This window comes from Myotis myotis, unplaced genomic scaffold (assembly GCF_014108235.1).
Source record: "Myotis myotis isolate mMyoMyo1 unplaced genomic scaffold, mMyoMyo1.p scaffold_m19_p_5, whole genome shotgun sequence".
NCBI lineage: Eukaryota > Metazoa > Chordata > Mammalia > Chiroptera > Vespertilionidae > Myotis > Myotis myotis.
This window is the reverse complement of record NW_023416357.1, coordinates 48,417,622-48,442,041: the sequence shown is the minus strand read 5'-3', so window position 1 is coordinate 48,442,041 and position 24,420 is coordinate 48,417,622. Positions and strand designations below refer to the sequence as shown.

General features: G+C 38.7%; 1 protein-coding gene across 5 annotated transcripts in view; it reads right to left on the bottom strand.

The window, feature by feature from the left end:
* The window catches only part of RASA1 (RAS p21 protein activator 1), a 107,825-nt gene that overhangs the window by 24,359 nt on the left and 59,046 nt on the right, over positions 1–24,420 (bottom strand). For all 5 annotated transcript variants that reach the window (XM_036307975.1, XM_036307974.1, XM_036307977.1 and 2 more), the window contains 6 exons: positions 22,767–22,798; positions 18,406–18,458; positions 15,850–16,000; positions 13,518–13,596; positions 9,427–9,547; positions 8,568–8,724 (listed from right to left, as the gene is read on the bottom strand). In XM_036307975.1, coding sequence (XP_036163868.1) covers positions 8,568–8,724; positions 9,427–9,547; positions 13,518–13,596; positions 15,850–16,000; positions 18,406–18,458; positions 22,767–22,798 — 593 coding nt within the window. The remainder of the gene's footprint in view (positions 1–8,567; positions 8,725–9,426; positions 9,548–13,517; positions 13,597–15,849; positions 16,001–18,405; positions 18,459–22,766; positions 22,799–24,420) is intronic.

Below are 24,420 nucleotides of genomic sequence, written 5' to 3'. Positions count from 1 at the left end.
ACATAATTGCCAACCTCAAATTTAATATCCAGCAAAAAAAACCTTAATGAAAATAAATACTGCAATACTATAAAGATAAAGATGTAAAAGTTCCCACATATATTTCAATACAATAGCTCTGTATCTTTGAAATGTCTTTAACTTGTGCCCTGAAATGGTTATTTAAAGTAAAACAGTGTAAAAGGGTAAAGGGGGATAAATAGTGACAGAAGACTTGAATTTGGGTGGTGAACACATAAAACTATATAAAGATGATATGCTATAGAATTGTACACCAAAACCTATATAATTTTAGTTACCAATACCACCACCATAAAGTAAATAAAAATTTAAAAAATAGCCCTGGCCAGTTTGGCTCAGTGATTCAGTGTTGGCCTGTGGACTGAAGGATCCTAGATTTGATCCCAGTCAAGGGCAGGTGCCTTTTGATTCCTAGCCCTGGTGGGGATGCGTGTGGGAGGCAGCCAGTTGATGTGTCTCTCTCACATGGATGTTTCTCTGTGTCTCTCTGCTCCTTTTCACTCTCTAAAAAGCAATGGAAAAATATCCTCAGGAGACGTTTAAAAACAAAAAAAATTTTTAATAAAGTAAAGCAATATTAAGAGTCAGAAGCTTCATATAAAGAAATAGAGACTAAAAGACCTCTTAATATTGAAAATAATCTGAAAAATTTGTGCAGCTGTGCAATTAGAGTGGACAGGAAAACAGCCAAATGAGCAATTCCTTCACAACATTCCTGAACATGCATACCATCACATCTATTGCAGAGGGCTGCCTTTAACTTCACATTAGACTGCACCTTAATGCTGAAAGTCCATCAGTGTACTGGATTCTATGCTTGCAAAATGCAAGAAATGTTCAATGCCTGCCATATATTTGATAATACAACAAAGAAAAAGATAACAGCATTTATCCACAATTCCTCCTTTGTGCTATATGTCCATTTTCTGATACATAATTTGGTATTAACCTATTTTTCACTAGTCCTATTATCTGGTAGAGGTATCTTTTCACTTCCTTGAAATATATGTTACAGATGCTGTTTTCCTTGGCATTCAACTCAGGATTTCTTGGAATTTCCCAACTATTTTACAGTAATACACACACAAATACAGGTGAGATGGTAAACTGGCATACCTCGGGGGGAAAAACACCACTTTTTAAAATAAGAAACTTTTGTTACTTCCCATGGATATATCTACACAATGAAATACTACGCTGCAGTAAAAAAAAAGAAGGAACTCTTGCCATTTGCAGCAGCATGGATGGAACTGGAGAGCATTATGTTAAGTGAAATAAGAAAGTCAGAGAAAGATAAATACCACATGATCTCACTCATTTGTGGATTACAGAGAACAACATAGACTGATGAACAGGGCCAGATCCAAAGACAGAGAAACAGTGATCAGACTATCAATCCCCAGAGGGAAAGTAGGGGAGGGTGGGGGTAAGGGGAAAAGATCAACCAAAGGATATCTATGTGCACATATAAGTCAAACCAATGGACATGGACAACAGGGGTATGAGAGCATGAGTGGGGGGGGGAGGGGAGGTTGGGGGTTATTGGGGGGGGGATGAGGACACACTTGTAATACCTTAACCAATAAAGAAATTAAACATTAAAAAAAAAACAGAAAAACTTGTGTTACTTCCCATGGATATAACTTTTCCATAGTAAGTTTAGACTTGGTATCTACATCTACACTAATAAAAGACAAAGATGCTAATTAACCGTACCTTCACTACACCCACCAGCCAATCAGAAGAGTATGCAAATTAACCCAACAAAGATGGCCGTTAAATTTGCATACTGCAGGTGGGGCGGGCAGCACCAGATGCCACCCAGGGAGGGGGAGCCAGTGATCGCCCCAGCTAGAAGCCTGAGGCCTGGGCAGGGGTGGAGCCGGCGATCGCACAGGGCTGGGGGTCCCCTGCCCAGGCCCAACATCCCGGCCAGAGGCCTGAGGGCTGGGCAGGGGCAGAGCCTTTGATCGGAGCGGGCTGGGGGTCCCCTGCCCAGGCCTAAGGCCCCGACCAGAGGTCTTAGGACTGGGCAGGCGATCGGAGCCGCCTGGGAGTCCCCTGCCCAGGCCTGACGCTCCTCTGGCCTGGGCATGGGCGGAGCCTGCTATCAGAGCAGGCTGCGGGTCCCCTGCCCAAGCCTAACGCCCCAGCCAGAGGCCTGAGGCCTGGGCATGGGCGGAGCTGGCAATCGCCTGGAACTTGGGGTCCCCTGCTCAGGCCTAATGCCTGGCCTAAGGCTTTAGGCCTGGGCAGGGGCCAAGCTGGGGATCGGTGTGAACTACAGAGGAAACACCTTTTCTGACCGCTCATTGGCTAAGCTCCCTGTATGCCACTGGTAATATTCTTAGTAACTTGGGTAATAAGAATCCAAGAAGGTGATATAGGGTTTTTCCACCTCACTCCTGGAGAAAAATACGAAGGTCTGCTGCTGGAGGGTCTAAGAAATATCATATCCTGTCCTAGCTGATTTGGCTCAGTAGATAATGCGACCAATTCTGACCAAGGGCGTGTACCTAGGTTGCAGGCTCTTCCCTGGCTGGGGCCCAGGTCAGGGCTCATGCAGGAGGCAACCAATCAAAGAGTTCCTCTCACTTTGATGTTTCTGTTTTTCCCTTTCTCTTCCACATTCTCTAAAAACGAATGGAAAGATATCCTCAGGTGAGGATAAAAAAATAAATTTCATATCCTATGGAAGACACATCTTGAAAATACCTAAAGAAAGTTGTCATTTTTTCATGGTGAAGGGACTGGAGTCCGTGTTGATGAAAACACCTTTGTGGCTGCGGTGATTGGCAGTGGCTGCAGCAGCGGGGTGATGGGGCTGGTGCCTTCCCCTGATCAGCCCGGTCGCCTCCCACAAAGTGAGGCCAGACTGCGGCTTAGGCCTGCTCCCCAAGGGGAGCAGGGAGCGGGCCTAAACCGTCAGTAGGACATCCCCTGAGGGCTCCCAGTATGTGAGAGGGGGGAGGCTGGGCTGAGGGACCAACCCCCCCCCCCCCAGTGAATGAATTTTGTGCACCGGGTCCCTAGTCTATACTAATAAAAGGGTAATATGCTAATTAGACCAGGAGACTGGCCAAGTCGGGCAGTTGGGGACCATGAGGCCAGCTGGAGAGGGCAGTTGGGGATGAGCAGGCCAGCGGGGGGGTAGGGGGGCAGTTGGAGGCAAGAAGGCCGACAGGCAGAGTGGTTAGGGGCGATTGGGCAGGCAGGCAGGTGAGTGGTTAGGAGCCAGTGGTCCCAGATTACGAGAGGAATGTCCAACTGCCAGTTTACACTGACAGTTGGACATCCCCTGAGGGGTCCCAAATTGGAGAGGGTGCAGGCCGGGCTGAGGGACACCCCCCACACCCCCGTGCATGAATTTCGTGCACTAGGCCACTAGTCTATATATATATAAAAGCCTAAGCGACTGTGACAACTGGACAACCAGCAGATAGCTATGACATGCCCTGACCACCAGGGGGCAGCTGCTCAATGCAGGAGTGCGCTCCCACAGCTAACCTCCCACAGTCAGCCAACCTCCCGCAGTCCCTCCTCCCGGCCAGCTGACTCCCATCAGGACTGGGTGAGATGGCCCCAAATGGCCCCGATTGCCGGCCAGGCCAAGGGACCCCACCCATGCATGAATTCATGTATCAGGCCTCTAGTCATTAAATAAAATTCTTGACCCAGACTTTTACAAATGTCTTCAAATTCTTGAGTCACTTTCAACAAGAAACTGCACAATAAGCAAGTGATGATTTGGTAGCAAATGGTAAATGTGTATTTACTGCTTTACACTACCTGACCGAAACACCTTTCTTAATATCATTAACCAGAATAGGAATAATTATGTCTTTTAAAATTGCATTTAAAAGATCTGATCTTTCAACTCCAGAAGGTCTTTTCTTTACTTGGCAAATCTAACGCTGACCTTTCTTTTGATACTACAAACGGGTTTTCAATCCAGTTGCATGTTAATATAAAGTTCATCAAAATAATGGTAAAGCTTTTCCTCAAACTATATAGCTGTTGCTTTATTGATCTTAATAATTCTTTAAGATTCATATTATTCAAATTATAAGTATTACTAGTGAGGCATTTTTAACCTCACTTTTCTAAAGTTGAATTTCTGCTTTGAATCCAAAAACTTTCAGAACATGTTAGTATCTTTTTGTGCTGTACTTCCAACTTGAGGAAGTTTACCTGTTCTTCAATAAATCTGCAAAGTGAGAATCACTCATCAAAGTTTTCTTTTTCTAGATCATAAACTTTAGATCAGTGGTCGCCAACCAGTAGTCCGTGAGGTCCAAAAGGTTGGTGACCGCTGCTTTAGATAGCTTATATACTCTGATATCAAACAGGACAGTGGTATACTGATCCCATTTCTTCCCATAAAACTAAAAACATGCAGCTAACGCAGCATGGATTTTATTAGGTTCTATGCAAAAATATTATTTCATATGGAATTCAAGTATACAAACTATTACATATCAGAGCATCTCTGTATTGCTTATTTTCCAGAATAATTTTTGATGTAAATCCTTTAAATATTTCTATCATGAAGCCTCATCATCAGAAACTTAAAATACTATTTCCATAATATCTTCCTAGTTTCTTTGAATGCCCAATAATTTACTTCCAAGTCTGCAGTGAAAATGTATTCGCTGTACCTTTCGACTCATCAATTCATTTACTGACCATCGTAATCAGAACACAATCTACTAGCATTTGAAAGTGGTATCTCTTCTAGTTCTTTTGCTTTTTGGTCTCAAACACAGAGTTGGCAGTTTTCATGCAGACTGATAAAACAAGCAGCTCTCCAGCTCTATGAAGCATATTTGGCTTTAGCTTTAGCTGTAATTGCAGGATCTCTTAACAAGTGTTAACCTGATACTGCAGGAACAGAAATATGAGAGGAGAGGATTAGGGGAAGGGAGGAGAAAGAGACTGGTGTTTTTGAAGCTCACAGTTCTTTAGCAGTATGGTGCCAGCACAATGTACTTGGCACCGATGATTTATTCAGTAACTTTTATGCAATATTTAAGCTGAGGAAGACAATATTTATTGGACTTTATCTAAATTCTATGCATTTCTTATTAAGTGGCCTACTTAATGGGTTGGATTTTTAAAATTAAGACTATTATTTCTATCTTGTGAATTTAATGACTTGCCAGTTTTAAGCACAAAATTGCCTTTATGGTATGGTGGGAAAATAAATATTTGTACATTAAAGTCAATCATAACATAACATAATGAAAAATATATAAATTAGTTATGTTTTTCAAGAAAGCCCTCATATTTTACAGTAATGCAATTTTAACTTCTGTGTTAACAGAAAAAATGTATGAAAAACAAAATGAAACTAAATTTTAAACATGAACATAAAAAGTTAACTTCATTGATGATCAACAAAAAACAGTGAATAAAATAATATTCAGAGTATCTGGGTGATACAATAAGCAAGTCACAGAGAAGTACTGAGGTATGGCCTCTATAGAGAACTTTCTGCCTACAGTGTTACGTACCAATTCTTTTGCCACAATAAAACAAGAATTTCAACAGTTTATAGAACCATATAACTTCAAGTGTTATAATTTTTACAACCACTAATATTTTAAGAACAGCTATAACTTATTCATGACATACTGAAGCTCTGCCTTACTTAAATGAATTCATACTTATCCTTCAATAGTTTAAACCACCTATTTCATATTACTCATCTCAATAAGCTAAGTCTCCAAATTCTCTTCCCTCTTGCAACTGATAGCACAAATAAGCTATAGTGTGACTATCTCCCTGACATCCATTTTATACCCCATAGAACAAAACATCCTCACTGTTTGGGTGGGATGACCTCCAGTAGTAGGGCTGGGCACGCAATGGTCTCCATTCTATTGCTACCTCAGGGAACCCAAGACTAGAAACTGCTAGAGGTGGCTCAATCCTATTCTCTGGATTTTCAATAGATCTGGAGGGAATGCTCACTCCTTTCTCTGATGTTATTTGTCACCTTGGTACCATGAAGGAAACTGCTCTGTGAGAAAGAATCCAGCACACACAAAGGAAGGCAAAGCAGAAAGCTAAAAAGGAGCCAGATGTCTTACCAAAACTTTTTTCCTTGTGTTTTTATTTTTGTTTACTTTTTGGAACAGCTATTTTTATGGGATATTATGAAGTGTTTAGAAAAAAGGGGAGAGGGTATCAAAGTCAAATAAATTAGTGAAATACTTAATATTCTACTCCACTTTTAATGATTCACATTATAAACACTAGCTGAGACTCCAAAAAGCCCTGCTGTAGGGAAACTATTCAGTTCAGCATTTCACAAAGCTATTTTAACCATTTAAAAAAACTATCAAAAAAAAAAATACAAAAACAAAAAACTGACTATCTCTTAAACTCATAAATAACACTACTGTGATCTCCAAAACAATTTGGAAAAAAGAAATGACGAAGTTGTCACTCTATAGGTATTTCTCATGTAGTTTTACCAATTTAGTTAGTATAAAACTAGAAATGCCATCCTACAGCAGAAAAACAAGTTGCTAAAAACATTTTATTTTAATTGCTTTGTGTTTTATTAATCATAACAGTAAGTAATAAAAATGGTAAGTATATCTAAAAAGATTCTAAAATGGATTACTGATAATACAGATGATGGAAGGTAAAGAAAGACTCTTGTACTTGAGCAAAAAAACTAGATGTAATCAACAGCTGGATTTGCCTTGTGATGTTCAGGATTTAGCTGTAGTGTATACATTTTATATATTTTTCTAAACTTTAAAATATGGGTAAGAAAAATGTTTTATCATCAAATCTGAGATATTCTCCTACTAAAACAATTACTTTTATATTACAACTAGGGGCCCGGTGCACGAAATTTGTGCAGGGGGGTGGGTAGGCAGGTGGGGGGGTGGGGGGGGTGGTCCCTTAGCCCAACCTGCATCCTCTCCAATCTGGGAGCCCTCAGGGGAGCCCTCTCCAATCTAGGAGTTTCTGTTTTTGCAATCATATGAGCGAATTGTCTGAGACCCCAACCCAGTTTGGTTTGTTGCTCACAGAATAACAGAGGCATTTTTTTTTTCTTTGCTCCATTGGTGGAGATTTCCTAGAAGTTGCAGGATAACTTCCTTTGAATTTTTCCTTGACACTCTGACTTTACTTATGTCTCTCACCTTTGCTTTCTCTCCAACCCCCACCTGCAACAGTTACTTGCTCCAGGCTCACTTTGCTCGAGTGTCTAGACCAGGGGTGGGCAAACTACGGCCCGCGGGCTGGATCCGGCCCGTTCGGCTGTTCTATCAGGCCCGCGGAGCCGAAAGAGTGGAGGGTTCTCTTGCTCTCCCCTCCGTCCCTTCACCAGCAGCAGTGTTAACATGGCAACATCGGGAAACACAGCCGCAGCTCCTTCTTCTGAGTCCCATTGTGGCCCTCGAGTCAAAAAGTTTGCCCACCTGTGGTCTAGGAGATCCCACAATGCATCTGCCACCAGAACTATGATTCCCAGCGTTCCTGGTGCTCCCCGCGCTCTGGGCTTCCACTTCTGGTCCAGGGGCTGCCACCAGAACTATGATTCAAAGAATTCCTGGTGCTCCCCACACTCTGGGCTTTCACACCCCCAAGCCACCTGCTCTCAGTCCACTCTCCCAAGCCCCTAAACCGCCTGCTCTCTGTCTGCTCTCCTGCTCTGCCAAGCCCCCCAAGCCACCTGCTCTCCCGCCCCACCCCCAGCTGCTCAGCACCTGCGTGCATGCGCACTGCCCACAGGCCCACCATCTTTGTCAGGTTAATTTGCATACTCACTCCTGATTGGCTGTGGGCATTGCAAAAGGGTGGTCAATTTACATTATTTGTCTATTATTAGTGTAGACTAGAGGCCTGTTGCATGAAAAGATTCGTGCAATAGGCCTCCCCTTCCCCTGGCTCCCTGCACCGGTTTTCCTAGGGCACTGGGAACCCAGGCCTTTGCTCCGGCCAGAGCCGCCTTCACTCTTCGCTCCGTTACGTCCCGCCTACATATGCAAATTAACCAGATGGCGATTAATTTGCATATCTCACTGATTAGCCAACGGGAAGCATAGGGAAAGTACGGTCAATTACCCTGTTTGTCTATTATTAGTAGGATTGTTTCTCAATGTCAAATTACTTAGAAACACGCCTATCAAGTTAACAGTACAAATGCATATACACCTACCACTATCAGATGCATTAGGTTAACAGAGAATGTGATAAAATAGGGGGAAAATAACTAGACTCAGAGTAAGTCACTCAAATGATTGGTGATAGGGACCGAGAAGAAACATGCTATACACAGGTCAAGTCTTACTATAGGAAATGTTGTTCCAAAGTTCTAACTAATACAGTGGAGTAGAATTTTATGCACAGATTAGTCTGAAGTAAGTAAGGAAGACAAAAATTATCCTAGAAAGTAAATCTGATATTTTCGGATGATTTTAAGGCTCTCAAAATTGGTTTTCTATTATTTGAAATGATCTGAACACACCCACTATTTTTATTAATAAAACAGTTACAAAAGAAACAGGAAACCAATTTCTTACCTGTCAAAGAGACTGTCATGAACAACATAGACAGAACATACACTGAGATCTATTAATCCTTTTGGTTTTGTAGCTCGTTTTTCACTCTCAAAATAAATAAGTTGGGCATCACTGCCCTCTAAAATAAAATATAAATTTTTCCACCGTTTTCCTTTGCCTGTTAGAAAAAGAAAAGTTCCCTTAGCCAAATGATGAATGATGTCATATATATTAAAATCATAAAAATTATCATTACTGACAAGAAAATATTTTAATTTTTATTCCAAAGCTTAAATAACATACTAATCCTTAGAAAATGAGAAAATGTTTATAATTTACCTGTAGAAAACTGAATATTGTTATATTGCTTCTTTTTTAATGAATCAGAGTAAATGACAAGGGTATCTAAACTATATTTTTGGAAATTTCATTTTGATAAACTCTTCAAAATTTTTTATTTAGGAGTAATTTTTTCAGTCATAAAAACACACACAACAATTAAAAATAAAACTCTTCCAGTAACCATGTGCCCTTCCAGCCCCCTAACATTTCTCAATGTCAGATTGAGGCCAATCTATAAAATAATACCATAAATATGCCAAGTTTCTCTTTTAAAAAATGGGGTGGGGGTGGTGTTATGATGTAAGAATGAGGCAAAGAATCAAATGCCTAGCACTGGAACTGACCTCAGGACTTAAAGACAATTGGAAATACATAAGCTGTTTCCTAAAACTTTAAAAGCTCTCTAATCAAGGGTCAATTACGAATAATTCATGTCAAAACAACTTATTAGGTAACATATCTCAATGTAAGCACAATGCTTCTATTGTAAATAACAAAATACTGAAATTGAATCTTTAGTCTTAAGGTTTACACTTACCCTTTTTTAGAAGGTAACCTTTTTTAACAATATTTTTATAAAAGGCATCTTTTGTTTTTCGACGAATTGTATTATATATTTCTTTTCCATCCACTGTATCATTGAGTACTTGTTCTTGATCCTGAGTTTTTAAAAGTATTAAAATTGTTTCATGAATTCTTGATTGAAATTAAATAAAATACACTCAACTACAAATTAAAAACAAGATTATGTGTCTATCTAGACATTAAGAAAATATTTTAAGTACTAAAATCTAAATGATTGTAACACATATATTAAGAGGTCATTTGCTTTCCAAAGAAATTCTCAAAACTGTTTCTTTACCATTTCTCAAAAACAGACAACTAATTACCTATTTTCAAAAATACAGTATGAAAAATGTATTTTCAAAAATACAGTTCAAAATCCCTTTATCTCTGGTTTTGTTTTCTGTTTTCCAATAACCTGCAGTCAATCACTGTTCAGAAATATTGAATGGAAAATTCCATAAATGAAACAATTTATAAGTTTAAATTGCATGCTATTTTGAGTACTGTGATGAAATCCCGCCTAGGACATATATCATCCCTTTTTCCAGTGATCCATGCTATATCTGCTTCTTGCCCATGAGCCATCTCAGATCAACTGTTGAGGTATCACAGTGGTTATTTTCAAGTAACCCTTCTAGTAACCTATGTCATTTACCTCACTTCATCTCATCATGTAGACACTGTATCATCTCACATTATCACAAGAAAGGTGAGTACTGTACAATAAAATATTTTGAGAGAGACCAAATTCACATAACTTTTATTACAATACTAGAGGCCCAGTGCACAAATTCATGCATGGGTGGGGTCCGGTTGTCTACCCCTATGGGGGCAATCGGGGCCGGGGCAGTGGGAGTGGATGAGGGCAGTTTGGGGGGCCTGAACAGGGCCCCGATTGGGCTTGTTGGCTGCCCCAGTGCACATCATAGTGACCAGTCATTTCGGTAGCTTGGCTTTTATATATATACTAGAAGCCCAATGCACAAAAATTTGTGCACTCGGGGGGGAGGGGTGTCCCTCAGCCCGGCCTGTGCCCTCTCGCATTCTGGGACCCCTCAGGGGATGACCACCTGCTAGCTTAGGCCCGCTCCCTGGGGGATTGGGCCTAAGATGGCAATCAGACATCCCTCTGGCAGCCCGGCAGCCCTCGGGGGATGTCCACTTGCCAGCGGGGAGCAGACCTAAGCTGCAGTCGGACATCCTTAGCGCTGCTGAGGAGGCAGGAGAGGCTACCACCACCACTGCTGTACTGGCAGCCATCAGCCTGGCTTTTGGCTGAGCAGAGCTCCTCCCATGTGAGAGACCCCTGACCACCAGAAGGCAACTCCTGCATTGAGCGTCTGCCCCCTGGTGGTCAGTGTGTGTCATAGTGACCAGTCATTCCCAGTCTTTCTGCTGTTAGGGTCAGTTTGCATATTACCCTGCTACTATATAGGATAGAGGCCTGGTGCATGGGTGGGGGCCGGCTGGTTTGCCCTGAAGGGTGTCCCGGATCAGGGTGGGGGTCCCGCTTGGGTGCCTGGCCAGCCTGGGTGAGGGGCTGAGGGACGTTTTCAGGCTGGCGGGTCACTGAAGCTCCCAACCTCTCCTTTTTTTCTTTTTTTCTTTTATTCTGGGATTTATTTACCTTCTATGGCTGTCACTGAAACTGAGAGCTGGCTTTAGCTCTGAGGCTCGGCTCCAGCTCTGAGACCTCGGGTTTGTTTGGACTCTATAATTGAAACACTGTTTCAGCTCAGCTCTGAGGCCCAGCTGGCTGAAAGCAAGTTTCTGGGGATTGTTTAGCTTCTATAATTGCACCATTGTTTCTTAGACTGCAGCTCAGAGCCCAGGAGCGGCAGGCAGGGAACCTTGGCTTCCTCCATCACTGAAGAAAGCAAGCCTCATGTTCGCTTCAGCTGCCTGGCTGCCGGCTGCCATCTTGGTTGGCAGTTAATTTGCATATCTTGCTGATTAGCCAATGGGAAGGGTAGCGAAGTTACGGTTAATTACCATGTTTCTCTATTATTAGATAGAACTACAGGCCCAGTGCACAAAATTCATGCACAGGCAGGGGGGGGTGTCCCTCAGCCTAGCCTGCACCCTCTCCAATCTGGGACCCCTCGAGGGATGTCCGACTGCCCGTTTAGGCCCGATCCCTAAACGGGCAGTCGGACATCCTTCTCACAATCCAGGACTGCTGGTTCCCAACTGCTCGCCTTCCTGCCTGCCTGCCTGCCTGATCGCCCCTAACCACTCCCCTGCCAGCCTGATCGATGCCTAACTGCTCCCCTGCCGGCGCAGTCACCCCTAACTGCCCTCCCCTGCTGGCCCGGTCACCCCTAACTTCCCTCCCTTGCCAGCCTGGTTGCCCCTAACTGCCCACCCCTGCTGGCCTGGTTGTCCCCAACTGCCCTCCCCTGCCGGCCATCTTGTGTGTCGGAGTGATGGTCAATTTGCATATTGCCTCTTTCTTATATAGGACTAAAGGCTCAGTACATGAAAATTCATGCACTGTGGGGATGGGGTCCCTCAGCCCAGCCTGCCCCCTCTCACAGTCCGGGAGCCCTCAGGAGTGGGAAGCAACCTGGTGATCAGGGGAAGGCGATGCCCCATCACACCTCTACTGCTGCCACTGTCAGCAGCGAAAGCCTCGGCCCTGGTTATCTGAGCCTCGGGCAGCCCTGGGCGGCCGGGGGGCTGAGGGGATTGGGGGACTTCAGAGGCAGGCGCCCCGGAAAGGCTGAGGGGACTGGGCGCCGCCATCTTGTGGCATGGGCACTGCCATCTTTGAGTGCAGGGCAATTAGCATATTCCCTCCTTACTGGCTGTAGGTGCTGCCATTTTGAGGGCTTGGCAGTCAATTAGTATATTCCCTCCTTATTGGCTGTGGGCGCCACCATCTTTGTGACAGTGGTCAATTAGCATATTCCCTCTTTAATAGATAGGATAATGTTTCAGTTGTTCTATTTTATTAGTTATTGTTGTTAATCTCTTACTGTACCTAATTTATAAACTAAACTTTATGATAGGTATGTATGTGTAGGAAAATATCTACAGCAGTGGTTCTCAGCCTTCCTAATGCCACAACCTTTTAATACAGTTCCTCATGTTGCGGTGACCCCCAATTTCATTGTTACAAATTGAACATAATTAAAGCATAGTGATTAATCACAAAAACAATATGTAATTATAAATGTGTTTTCCTATGGTCTTAGGCGACCCCTGTGAAAGGGTCGTTCGACACCCAAAAGGGTCGCGACACACAGGTTGAGAACTGCTGATCTGCAGTTTCAGGTATCCATTGGGGGGACTTGGAACATATTACCCTTGGATAAGAGGGGAGTACTGTACAGTCGGTTTTGTTGTAGTTTACAGCAAATGACATTTTGTAAACTTAAATCTGTCCCAACATAATGGAAAATTAGGAACCAATTTAAGCATAAAGTAAAGTCCTGTTTGCTTATGTACAGATACATATGTGAGATACACTCGGTAAATGCAGAAAACTGCAACCAGCTGATTGAAATATGGGGAATATACAAAACACAACTCAGATCCCCTCAGTGCCCCGAGTGTTATATGCTATACTCATCTACCCACATCTGGTGTTATAATGCCATCTATTTCAGGTAATCCTCTTCTTTCCACCTCATAGTATTCAAAACCCTTCCAATGGCGACTTCCACAAGTAAACCTGATCTTTTTCAAGGTAAAATGCCATATTTATTGTAGCGTTCATTTATTAACTACTTAATATGTGTAAAAACTATGATAGATTTTTATTAGGTTCTTATCTTTAAGTGTCACTGATGAAGTTTTAGTGTTGTGCCCCTAACCACACTTTTCCCATTACTCTGCGGTTTTTACTGCATGACTTCACATAACACTGTGACTTTTAGGAATAATATGTTTTAAGTGCTAACCGCTCCTGGTACCCCAATTACAAAAAGAAGTATGACAATCAGGAAAAATATAAAGTTTTAAATTCAATCCAATTTTAAATGCATGAGTGTGTACATACATATACCAAAAATGCATTTTGAAATAAAATGCTAATTATTGCAAAAAGAAAACACTGACCTGCATTGGTACAGGTTCCTTAAGATAATAACCTTCAACAATTTGTTCTTTCCGATAGTGATCTATGATGTCCCCAATACTGTTAAAATAAAAATTATTTACATTGTTATCATCTGTCTCATAGTAAAAGTGATCTGTTTACAATTTTTTCCAAAGCATATTACCAGAATACATTAACAGACTATAAAATCATAATAGTCATATTATTTTAGAAAAATAAGAATGTTCCTAATATGGGTTTACAATCAGAATACCTTAGTCAAAGATTCCAATTGTTTATACACATACTTAAAAGTCACTATTAAGAAAAGAATTAAAAGTCTACTTTTTAAATTTTTAATAAGAGCATTTATGAGATGACATTTACTTATTAGCAAGTAGTGAATTAGCAAGTATTAAACTAAGAATTTTTATCATCAAATCATTTACATATTCTGCTTTTATAATGACAATAATATAGTTAGGTCATAAAACATATATATAGCAGATGAAAGCCGAAGAAAAAAAAAAGAAAGAGTAGGAGCAATCTTACATGTAGGATTATTGTAAGCCTTATTGATGATTTTGAGAAACATCCAAAAGGACAACACTGCAACCAACTGAGCCATTGGCCAAGGCAATTATTTTATCTTTTAGAAAAGTGTCAAGATAGGCATTTATCAATTCAGTTAAGAGTATGTGTTTAAAATTCAGTTTTATAGATTCTAAATCCCCAGAAAACTGGACAATGGGGAATATTTTTTTAAATATATTTTTTATTAATTTTAGAGAGGAAGAGAGAGAGATAGAAACATCAATGATGAGAGAGAATCAATGATCAGCTGCCTTCTGCACGCCCCCTACTGGGATCGAGCCTGCAACCCAGGCATGTGCCCTTGGCCGGAATCAAACCTGGGACCCTTCAGTCCACAGGCAGACGCTCTATCCACTGAGCCAAACCAGCTAGGGCTGGGGAATATTAATTTACCTTCCTAAAGAGCTCAAATTGCAGTGAGAATGTCTAGATCAGACTATAATGTAGAAGGTACTCAGCAGCTTATTTGTAAGGTGTGCAAAAGATCTGTAGACTCACATCTTCCATTTGATACTTTATAAGTGTCTAGTAACTTCTCACAAGCAGTAAGAACTGTTTTTGGTGTGTGTTTTTTGTTATTTTGTGTTTTCCAAATAAACCAGCTCGTGAATCCCTATATACTCAAGGTCAAGCTGGAATTGGGAGAAATTCTAAATGGAACAAAGAATGACAGACACCATATTTGAACTTTCATTTTAGCTTATGCAAAACTCAAAATAGGAAAACAATACTACCTAGAGTTATCCAGTAAGGGAAAACTTTTATAGTCAATATAAAATGAAAGATGACTGCCAAAACCGGTTTGGCTCAGTGGATAGAGCATCGGCCTGCGGACTGAAAGGTCCCATGTTCGATTCCGGTCAAGGGCATGTACCTGGGTTGTGGGCACATCCCCAGTAGGAAATGTGCGGGAGGCAGCTGATTGATGTTTCTCTCTCATCGATGTTTCTAACTCTCTATCTCTCTCCCTTCCTCTCTGTAAAAAATCAATAAAATATATTTTAAAAAAAACAAAAAAGATGACTTTCTGTTATGCAGGAAAAAACAGGTGACATCCTGGCATATGGTTTCTTTATTAACTTACTAGAGGCCCGATGCACGAAATTCGTGCAAGAGTAGGCCTTCCTTCCCCCGGCTGCCACCACTGGCTTCCCTCCAGCCGCCAGCAGGCACTCAGGACCCGGGCTTCCCTCGCAGCCCCGGCTTCGCCCGGAAGGTCGTCCGGAAGGACATACAGTCTAATTAGCATATTATGCTTTTATTATTATAGATTACCTAATCAAGTGACTAAAATCCATTCTGAGTTTTGCAAGCAAAGAGTTTACTTAGAATTTTAAAGATGAGAAGATTCAATAATTACAAATAAGAAATATCAATTTGAGAACAATCCAATTACATTTGTAGTAAGACTCTGGTTACTCTTTAACAACTTTTTTCCTATTAAAATGACTCACTGATTAAAGAATGTATTTTCATTTCTTAAGTGTTTTGCTCTCCCATAGATAATGATCTGGCAAATTTGTTGCATATAGCTTGTTCATAAATAATCAAAAAATTGTATAAATTTGAGGAAAATAAGTTATTAATTTATATTCATGTCTAAAGAATTCTTGGACATTACTACTAAATTATTAAAGGTTTTATACCTTTAGATTTTAAAAAGTCAAATATTAATTTTTAATCTGATAGTTATATTACTGAGATTTTGACTATTTTTTGCAAAAGTAAAAGAGAACTAAAAATTTTCTCTCAACTTACCTGTTATAATATCGGCCTCCCATCATAAACTGATTGTTTGGTGTTGGACATATTTTAAATCGCTGAATATTTTCACTGGTCCGAAAATAAAGTGAATAGTCACCAGGAGTATTATCTGAGGGCCTCACAAGAAAACTGCAGACTTGGCCAACTGTAAAAATTAAGCTATTAGTTTTATCCCCTAATTATCAAATAAAAAGCATTAATTAATATAATTACAATAGTACAATCAAAAATCATAAATGCATGCTAATTTTCACCAGGAACTTATTTTATAATAAAGATAATCTTAAGACTTAAAAATTTTTTTTTCTTGTTATGAGTCACAAAACCCATGACGTTGCTTATCTTTATTATATAATACAGGACAGAAGTTTGCAACAGTGACTACTGGTTAATAATGTCAATACCTGTCAAACTTGGAAAAAAATAATCTAAGCACAGTTAGGGGATACTAGTTAAAAACGCCATTTTTTTTGTAAATCCATTTAGTAAAGAAAAATCCAAAAAAGTTACAGTGAATTTTGCTTAAGAATATTCTGTACTTTATCAATGCTTCTGATTAAATACTAAAAAGTAGAGACTATAATAAAATGGTGACAAAAGCTTACAAAGGTAAATTCAAAACAACTGAAATATTTGCACAACTTATAAAAATCAATACACATGCACTATATTTCATTCAATAGTTACAGTCCTGAAAAGTCATATAGAAGCAAATCATTATATATAAAATATCTTCATATTAATTTTAGAGACGTCTTTTTGATATCTTTAATTGGCAGTGACTCAATACTAAGATGCATTTGCATTCTCTCTGTTTAAATCCTAATGACATAAATCAGAACTTGCTTGCTTTTAGGAAAACACAATGAACACTCAAAATATCAAACTTAATTTTTATGTAAATTACAAGTTGTTCCAATCATTCCACCCAGGCACTTACTACCAAGTCATTTCATGTTCAATATAAATAATTGGAATTAATGCAAAATTGTGTATGCACGTGCTTGTGTACTTTTCAGGGGAGAAAAATCACAAGATTCTTAAAGAGCACATATCCAATAAAAACAAAAGATTAATGAAAGGAAATTAAGTTTACCTCCTTTCAACTTAATATGCCTAAAAACAACAGTGAGCCCTAACCGGTTTGGCTCAGTGGATAGAACATCAGCCTGCGGACTGAAAGGTCCCAGGTTCGATTCCGGCCAAGGGCATGTACCTTGGTTGCAGGCACATCTCCAGTAAGAGGTGTGCAAGAGGCAGCTGATCAATGTTTCTCTCTCATTGGTGTTTCTAACTCTCTATCCCTCTCTCTTCCTCTCTGTAAAAAATCAATAAAATATATTTTTAAATTAAAAAAATAAAAATAAAAACAACAGTGAGTACAAGTATTTGGTGGTGTGCATATAAACTTATACCCAAAATTCAGTAAATTCACAAAATAAATATTTTGGTCCCATTGAAAGCTGATAACATGTCATTTTGGTTGAGCATTTGGCCTTCATTACTACCAAATAGCATTATCATGTTCTTTATTTTTAACCTAGTTAACCGACATCCTCACAATAAAATTGAACAGTTCTAAAACTGCCTCAAATTTTTCAAAAGAGCAACACAGTAACTACATTAAAATGCAATGCCTTATGGCTCCAAATAACTCGGATAACATCTTTAACAATCAGTAGTTTATTTACCACATACAGAAAACATAGAAACTCTTGAACTCTGGTTGTTCTTTAAAGGACGAAGAATTCTAAATTACAGATCGCATGTAACTTGTTTCAGATCCTAATATGGCATGGTTTGCTGAAGAAATATTTGGTAGTTAAATAATTTTGTCTTAAATATTTAGTTAGGATGTTGATAGAATAGTTTTTGTTTTAAATATAAACCCACAACAGAAGTCAGTTGTTACATTGCATATCTCTATAACCACAATTTGGGAAATGTTCAAATTAATATATTCTAAAAGTCCAGTTACATAATTCTATAAGTGCAGAAAGATAAATGCAGTAACATTTGCTGCAGGTAAATAGCAAGAAATAATAATAATAATTAAAACAATGATCCTAATTATGGTTTTTATACAATGGAAAGCTCATGATCATTAAAAAGGAGAAATGAAAATTTATATATGCAGATATGACACAATTTCCCCAAGTATATTCTAATATAAAAAAAGTATGTTGTATGTTTCTATGAGTGTGTGTGGGGTGGTATGTGTAGGGTGTGTTTAGGGGTAAGGAAGAGACAGAAAGCTTCAGAAACAACAACAAAAACCCTCACATCTGGTGCTGCTTTTGGAGAAGAGGAGGACAGGGGCCTGAGGCAGAAGGAAAACATACTTTACTGAATGTTATACTGCATGTATGCTTTCAATGAAAAATACCAAAAAACAAAAACACAAGTTTCTCAGTGCTGGGTAAGAAATTACAATATGCATAAATATCAAATGAATGCTAAAGGCAAAATAACATACTAAAATAGTTGGTTTGCTTTTTTAAAGTATTTTTAAATGAAGACATCAGAAAAGACAAGTGAATATACGAGTACCTGTCATTAGTAAATTATAAGCTTCTTGCTTGGAAATTTTCCCATGGAACCATCTTAAAAAGAGAACAGTATTTTTGGCTGTTGAGTATAATTCAAACTGATAAAATAAATGCAATACAAGTGATCAATTATCTCATTCCTTTTACATCTAAGTTATAACACTTTATAAACATGCATAAATTCAACAAAAGAAAAATTAGGAACAATCTAGTATGAACTACAATTTCCATATTAATTACCAACACAAAAACAGCAATGATTTTAATCCTGATAATGACAAACTGTTACATCCTTACATCACAGCTAGTGTTCTCTTTTCTTTTTATTGGAAGGAAGGGGTGGTATAGGTAGAGCCCACCAAAACTAAAATTAACTAAAATTAACCAGAATAAAAAAAAAAAAGGTAGACATTCTTCTCATATTTCTCTCAAAGTGAATTTCCATATAATATGTGATAAGTTCTCTCTTCAAATAAAAATTAAAAAATAAGGCTGATTCAGAGTTTACTGAAAATCAGAAAATAAGATTTAATAGATGACAACTCCAGATCAACTCTCTACCACTTTGCCATATATTCTTCGGGTCTACAATTGCCTTTAATAGTGGCATAAAGTAGAAATACTACCAGAATAAAAATATAAGTGGTCTAAAATCCAATGTTACAGGTTTAGAGGCTATTCACACTGTTTTAAACTAGCCATGCTATTACTGATCAAAGTATTAAAATGTAACTGAATTTTTACCTTTTCACATGAAATGTGAATGAATGGAAAGTTAAACTTTTAAATTATCTCTTTAACTCTATGCTAACCATTAACAGATCTCCTGGGACTCTCAATGCAAATTATGAACAATGCAAAGCCAAATATACAACAACTGGAGCAATCTGGGTGGTGTTAAAAAGTAGTAAGGTTCTATATTGCACTCAATTATATTCTAAATGATTATTTACTACAAATGCTAAGACAGGATTTCTATATTCCAGGGAAGAGTTGATTAAATGACCTCCAAGGCCAATCCTATATTTACATAGCTAGAATAAAGGGGGAAAAGGGAATTCTAAGGAGGACGGACAGCAAATGAAGTTTAGAGAACAAATCGGTAATATCGTTTTCTGAAAGGATTAGATTTGAGTTTCTTCATTCATACATTTATTCCCTATATGTAACATGTAAATATTTCAAGCACACAGTTTATACCACTAACAGAAAAACCAATCTGTTTTTTTAGGAAGTCCCCACACTAGTAAGAAAAAGTGACACAAATACTGTATAACTATAAAAACAATGTAGAAAAAGTAATAAAGCATAGTGAAAGAAAATTATGTGCTCAGGGCACTTTTGGAATAACAGAGAAGGGGCACCAATTCTGTAGAGAGCATACAGTAAAGGAAGACTTCTTCGGAAGAGTTAAGTCTTTAATAGGAATTAACCAAAAACAATGGAGGAGATTTCTGGCCTAGGAGGTACCTTGTGCAAAGGAGAAAAACAATAGTATGCATTTGAAGATCTACAAGCTGGAGAGTATAATACTAGAAATGATAAGAGGGAGCACTAGAAAAGGGCACAAGAGCTAGATCAGAGAATCCTTTTAGGTTCTACCAGGTAAAGATGGTAGAGAACCATTAAAAAGTCTTAAGTGATAAAGTGATACAGTCAGATACATGTTTTAGACAGATAATTCTGACTATTAGAAGAAAGGATCTGCAGAAGCTAAAGTATTAAGGAAGACAACTTGGAGGCTGTTGCTACATCAAGTCCTGGTAAGAGATAAAAAGAGCCTGAACTAGAATACAGTTAAGATTGAGAAGAAGGCAAACATTCAAGAAATGTTTTAGAAGATAAAATTATCAGGACTTTGCACCTATATTACAGAAATAGGGAGCTGGAAAAACCACAGCTGAAGTTATACCACCTATTTAATCTCAAAGGGCACTGATGGGCGTTACTGAGGATGTTTCATTGCCAGTCTCTACCTTAAGAAATTAGAAGATGACAAATACATAAACCAACAATGCAAATTTAGCTTATGCTAAATACTTAATGAATAGAGAATTATAAAGTTCAAAAAATTGAATTGAAATGTTATTAAATAAAAAATGATTTCCAAGTGAAAGTGGGAATAAGAAAACTGGATATTGTTTTAAATATTTACTAACACTTGACATTTTTCTTTTTTAAAATAAATATATGGTATTATTTTAATAGGGATAAAAATATAGATTTCTAGCTGCTCTTGAAATACAAGAGGATTTCACAACACTAGACTCCCATTCTTGCACACATCAGTTAGAGGGGTTACCATACTGCAAGCAAATACTTTCTAGTTTTTTAATCCCCTCAGTCTTCCCTAATGTAAAGAGTGGGTGCCAGTTGCTGTTTATTACCACAATGTTGTTTCCATGTACCTTGATCTCTATCAGGAGAGAAAATAAGGATCAAGGATATTTTAATTTGAAAAAAATGAGATATTCAACTAGTCCATTTCATTTGTTTATATTATCTGTATGTACCCTCCAGGCATTCATTAGAATCTGTAATTCCTGATAGTAGGGAGACTTCAAACTAATAGAGTCAATAAGGTACGGTTTCACTGATGGAGCCTATTTTGCAGCAACATAGAAAGATACAGAAAGTGAACTCATAAAAAAAAACCTCATATATTCCACTGGAGGAAGGGTGGGGAACTAAATAAAGTGTAGTATTTAGCTTAATGTTTTATGTTCTAATGATCAGAAACAAAATAAGCAAATATTTGAGAGGCAAGCTTTAAATTCCACCGATTAATGCTAACAGAATGACATGAAAAAGTGTTCCACCAAAAAGATATTAGAAGATGAAGTTTATTAAAATGAGTCGAACAGAATTGGGATTAAGAGTTCAGATCTTATCCCTGGCCAGGTAGTTTAGATGGTTACAGTGTTTTCCTGATAAGCCAAGGTTGCGGGTTTGGTTCCCAGGTCAGAGCACATACAGGAAACGACCAATGAAAGCATAAGTAGGTGGGACAACAAATCCCTCTCCCTAAATAAAAAAAAAATAAAAAAACCCACAAAGTTAAGATTTTCAAGAACAATAATACAATTAAAGCAAAGCTGAAACACCATATAGAGTGATTTCCCATAAGAGGTTATTGTTTAAAGTTAATAACTTCTGGAATATAAAAGACGAATGTGGCAAGTATCAGTGTAGTAATGCTTGGTCTTTGAATTAGCCCTTACAAGATACATAAAATCAGCCTAAAAAGATTATGAAAAGAAAGTCCTTGCAGAGTCTTATATAGGAAAGAACAATGATCTGGAGGAAAAGTTCTCTACCCACCCATTCAAATACTTGAATCATCCTATGTGATAAAAGGCTAATATGCAAATCGACCCAACAGCGGAACGACTGCTCGCTATGATGCACACTGACCCCCAGGGGGCAGATGCTCAACGCATGAGCTGTCCCCTGGTGATCAGTGCACTTCCACAGGGGGAGGGCTGCTCAGCCAGAAGCCCGGCTCACAGCTGGCAAGCACAGCCGCGGTAGCGAGAGCCTCTCCCACTGGATGTCCGACTGACAGGACCCACCCTGCCGAGTGTACGAATTTTGTGCACTGGGCCTCTAGTCCTATATAAAAGCCTAATATGCTAAGTGTCCGGTCATCCATTCAACCAATCAAAGTGTAACAGGCTAATGATATGCTAAGGCCGCCCAACCCCTTGCTATGACATACACTGACCACCAGGGGGCAGACAACCAGTAGAGTAGTCGCTATGACGTGCACTGACCACTAGGGGGCAGATGCTCCAACTGGTAGGTTAGCTTGCTGCTGGGGTCTGGCCCACTGGGACTGAGCAAGACAGGCCGGACACGCCCTAGAGCCCTTCCATGGTTCCTCCCCGCTGGCCAACCTCCCGCATCCCTCCCTGGCCCCAATCATGCACTGGTGGGGTCCCTCGGCCTGGCATGTGCCCTCTCACAATCCAGGGCCCCTCGGGAATATTGGAGAGCCAGTTTTGGCCCAATCCCACAGGCCAGCCCGAGGGACCCTACTGGTGCATGAATTTGTGCACCGGGCTTCTAGTAAAATACATAAAAAAGGATGGTGATGAAAACAAAAAATGCTACTAATAAATCAATAAATAAATATAAGAAATTGTGACATTCATAATGTTATTAATGTAATGTTTACTGAAGAGTCTTTAGTGATATAAAAGTTATATATAGGTATAAGCCACCTTCATTATTTAAAAATAACACTTTATCACTAGGTTCTCAAGCAAAGTATTAATTTTTAAAAAAATATTTTTTGTCCAAAGTTACCCAATTAGTAGGTTTACAATTTCCCCCCCCTTTTAATAATTAATACAAACTCACATTTTGCCTTCATGTGGATCTTCTTCTCGGCCCTAAAGGGAAAGACATTAAGACAGTATTTTATATAATTAACTATTAATCTATTTTTAAAATAATAAAAATCATTCCTTGAAACATTTCTCCCCTGCCCTTCATATTTTTATATATATATATATATATTAAAAAAGGTGTTTCTGTTGCAGAAATGTCTTTACAAAAACTCTCTCCTTATTCTTCTTACTTACTGTGACTACTCTAATTCAGGCTCTTTTCCTAAACTATTACAGTAGCCCAACTAGTGCCCTACCCTGCCACTCCAATCTGGATTCATCAGTTTGTCTTACATTAAGAAACACCAAGATGAAAACAAATACATTTTTTAAAACTAAACCTTTAATACCCCTCTACTGCCTAACAAATTCCTCATTTTACAACCAAAATCCTTTATCATATGACTCAAACCTATGTTTCCATTCTCATGCTAACAATTCTCTTTAAGTATCTATTCCACTGTCACACATAACTTACCTATTTGCTTATCTACATTCTCCCAACACTGTAACTTATTTTACTTAAAATGTCCTTTCCACTCACTGCTTCCTGTTAGTTAAAACCTAAACCATCTAGACAGGATCTATCTGAAACACCATCTTATAAGTGAGGAACTGAGTCCCTAAAATGTAAATATGAAATTTTCCTTAGAATAGAAAGGACATCCTTTTTTTATCATCTTTTGAACTTTATCTTACTCTATTTGACACTCCTATTATTTAAGATATACCAGTGTTATTCATTCTATTATAGTGACTATAAGCATCTTAAACTCTTAGTGCTTCTTTGTTAACATTCATCACCAACACAACCACTAACACAATGCTAGGCATATAATTTTCACTGAAAATACAGGGAAGGGCAAGAATAGGTTTATAGCTGTGAGTGCACAAAACACAGAGCTAATTATTGTATTATTTTTCCATGTGAACACTGTAAATCTTTTGCCATACCCAGTATAACTTGAACTGTAGTTTTACCAAGCTTAGTACCTGGCACTAAGTTTTCAATGAATAATGAAAGAGAATAGAAAATGACCTGACTGTATATATGGATATACTTCTCACTCATTAAATACCTAACCAAACTAAAATCAAACATTCACTGAATGCCCATTATATTACAAAGCAGTGTACTAGAAAACATTACATAAAAACGTAATATATTACCACTGTCCAAAAGGAGTTAATCTCTACAGAAGAGGTTTACACAATAAATCAATGTTTTATAATGTAATGAAATATAAAATTAAGGTGCTATGGAAACATAAGATGGAACAATTTAGCCTAAGAAAATCTAGAAATGCATAAAACCTCTGTGAAAGAAAGGGCAACACCTAAACTGAACGGATAAAGATGATCAATTTTACAAGGCAGCCTAGCAGGGCAGAAATGTCAAGGAAGACGGAAAAGAACAGACACAGAGACAATCATTCATTCAACAAACATTTACTGAATGCCTACTAATGCCAGACACTATTCAAGGCAATGGGGATACATAACTGAGTCAGAGACAAAACTCAGTTTACATTCTAGAGTTAAAACATGAAAGTCTAAATGTGCCTGGAGAACTGTAATTAGAGTTTCAGAGTGGGAAACTATTTAAATCCAATCACCAACTGAAT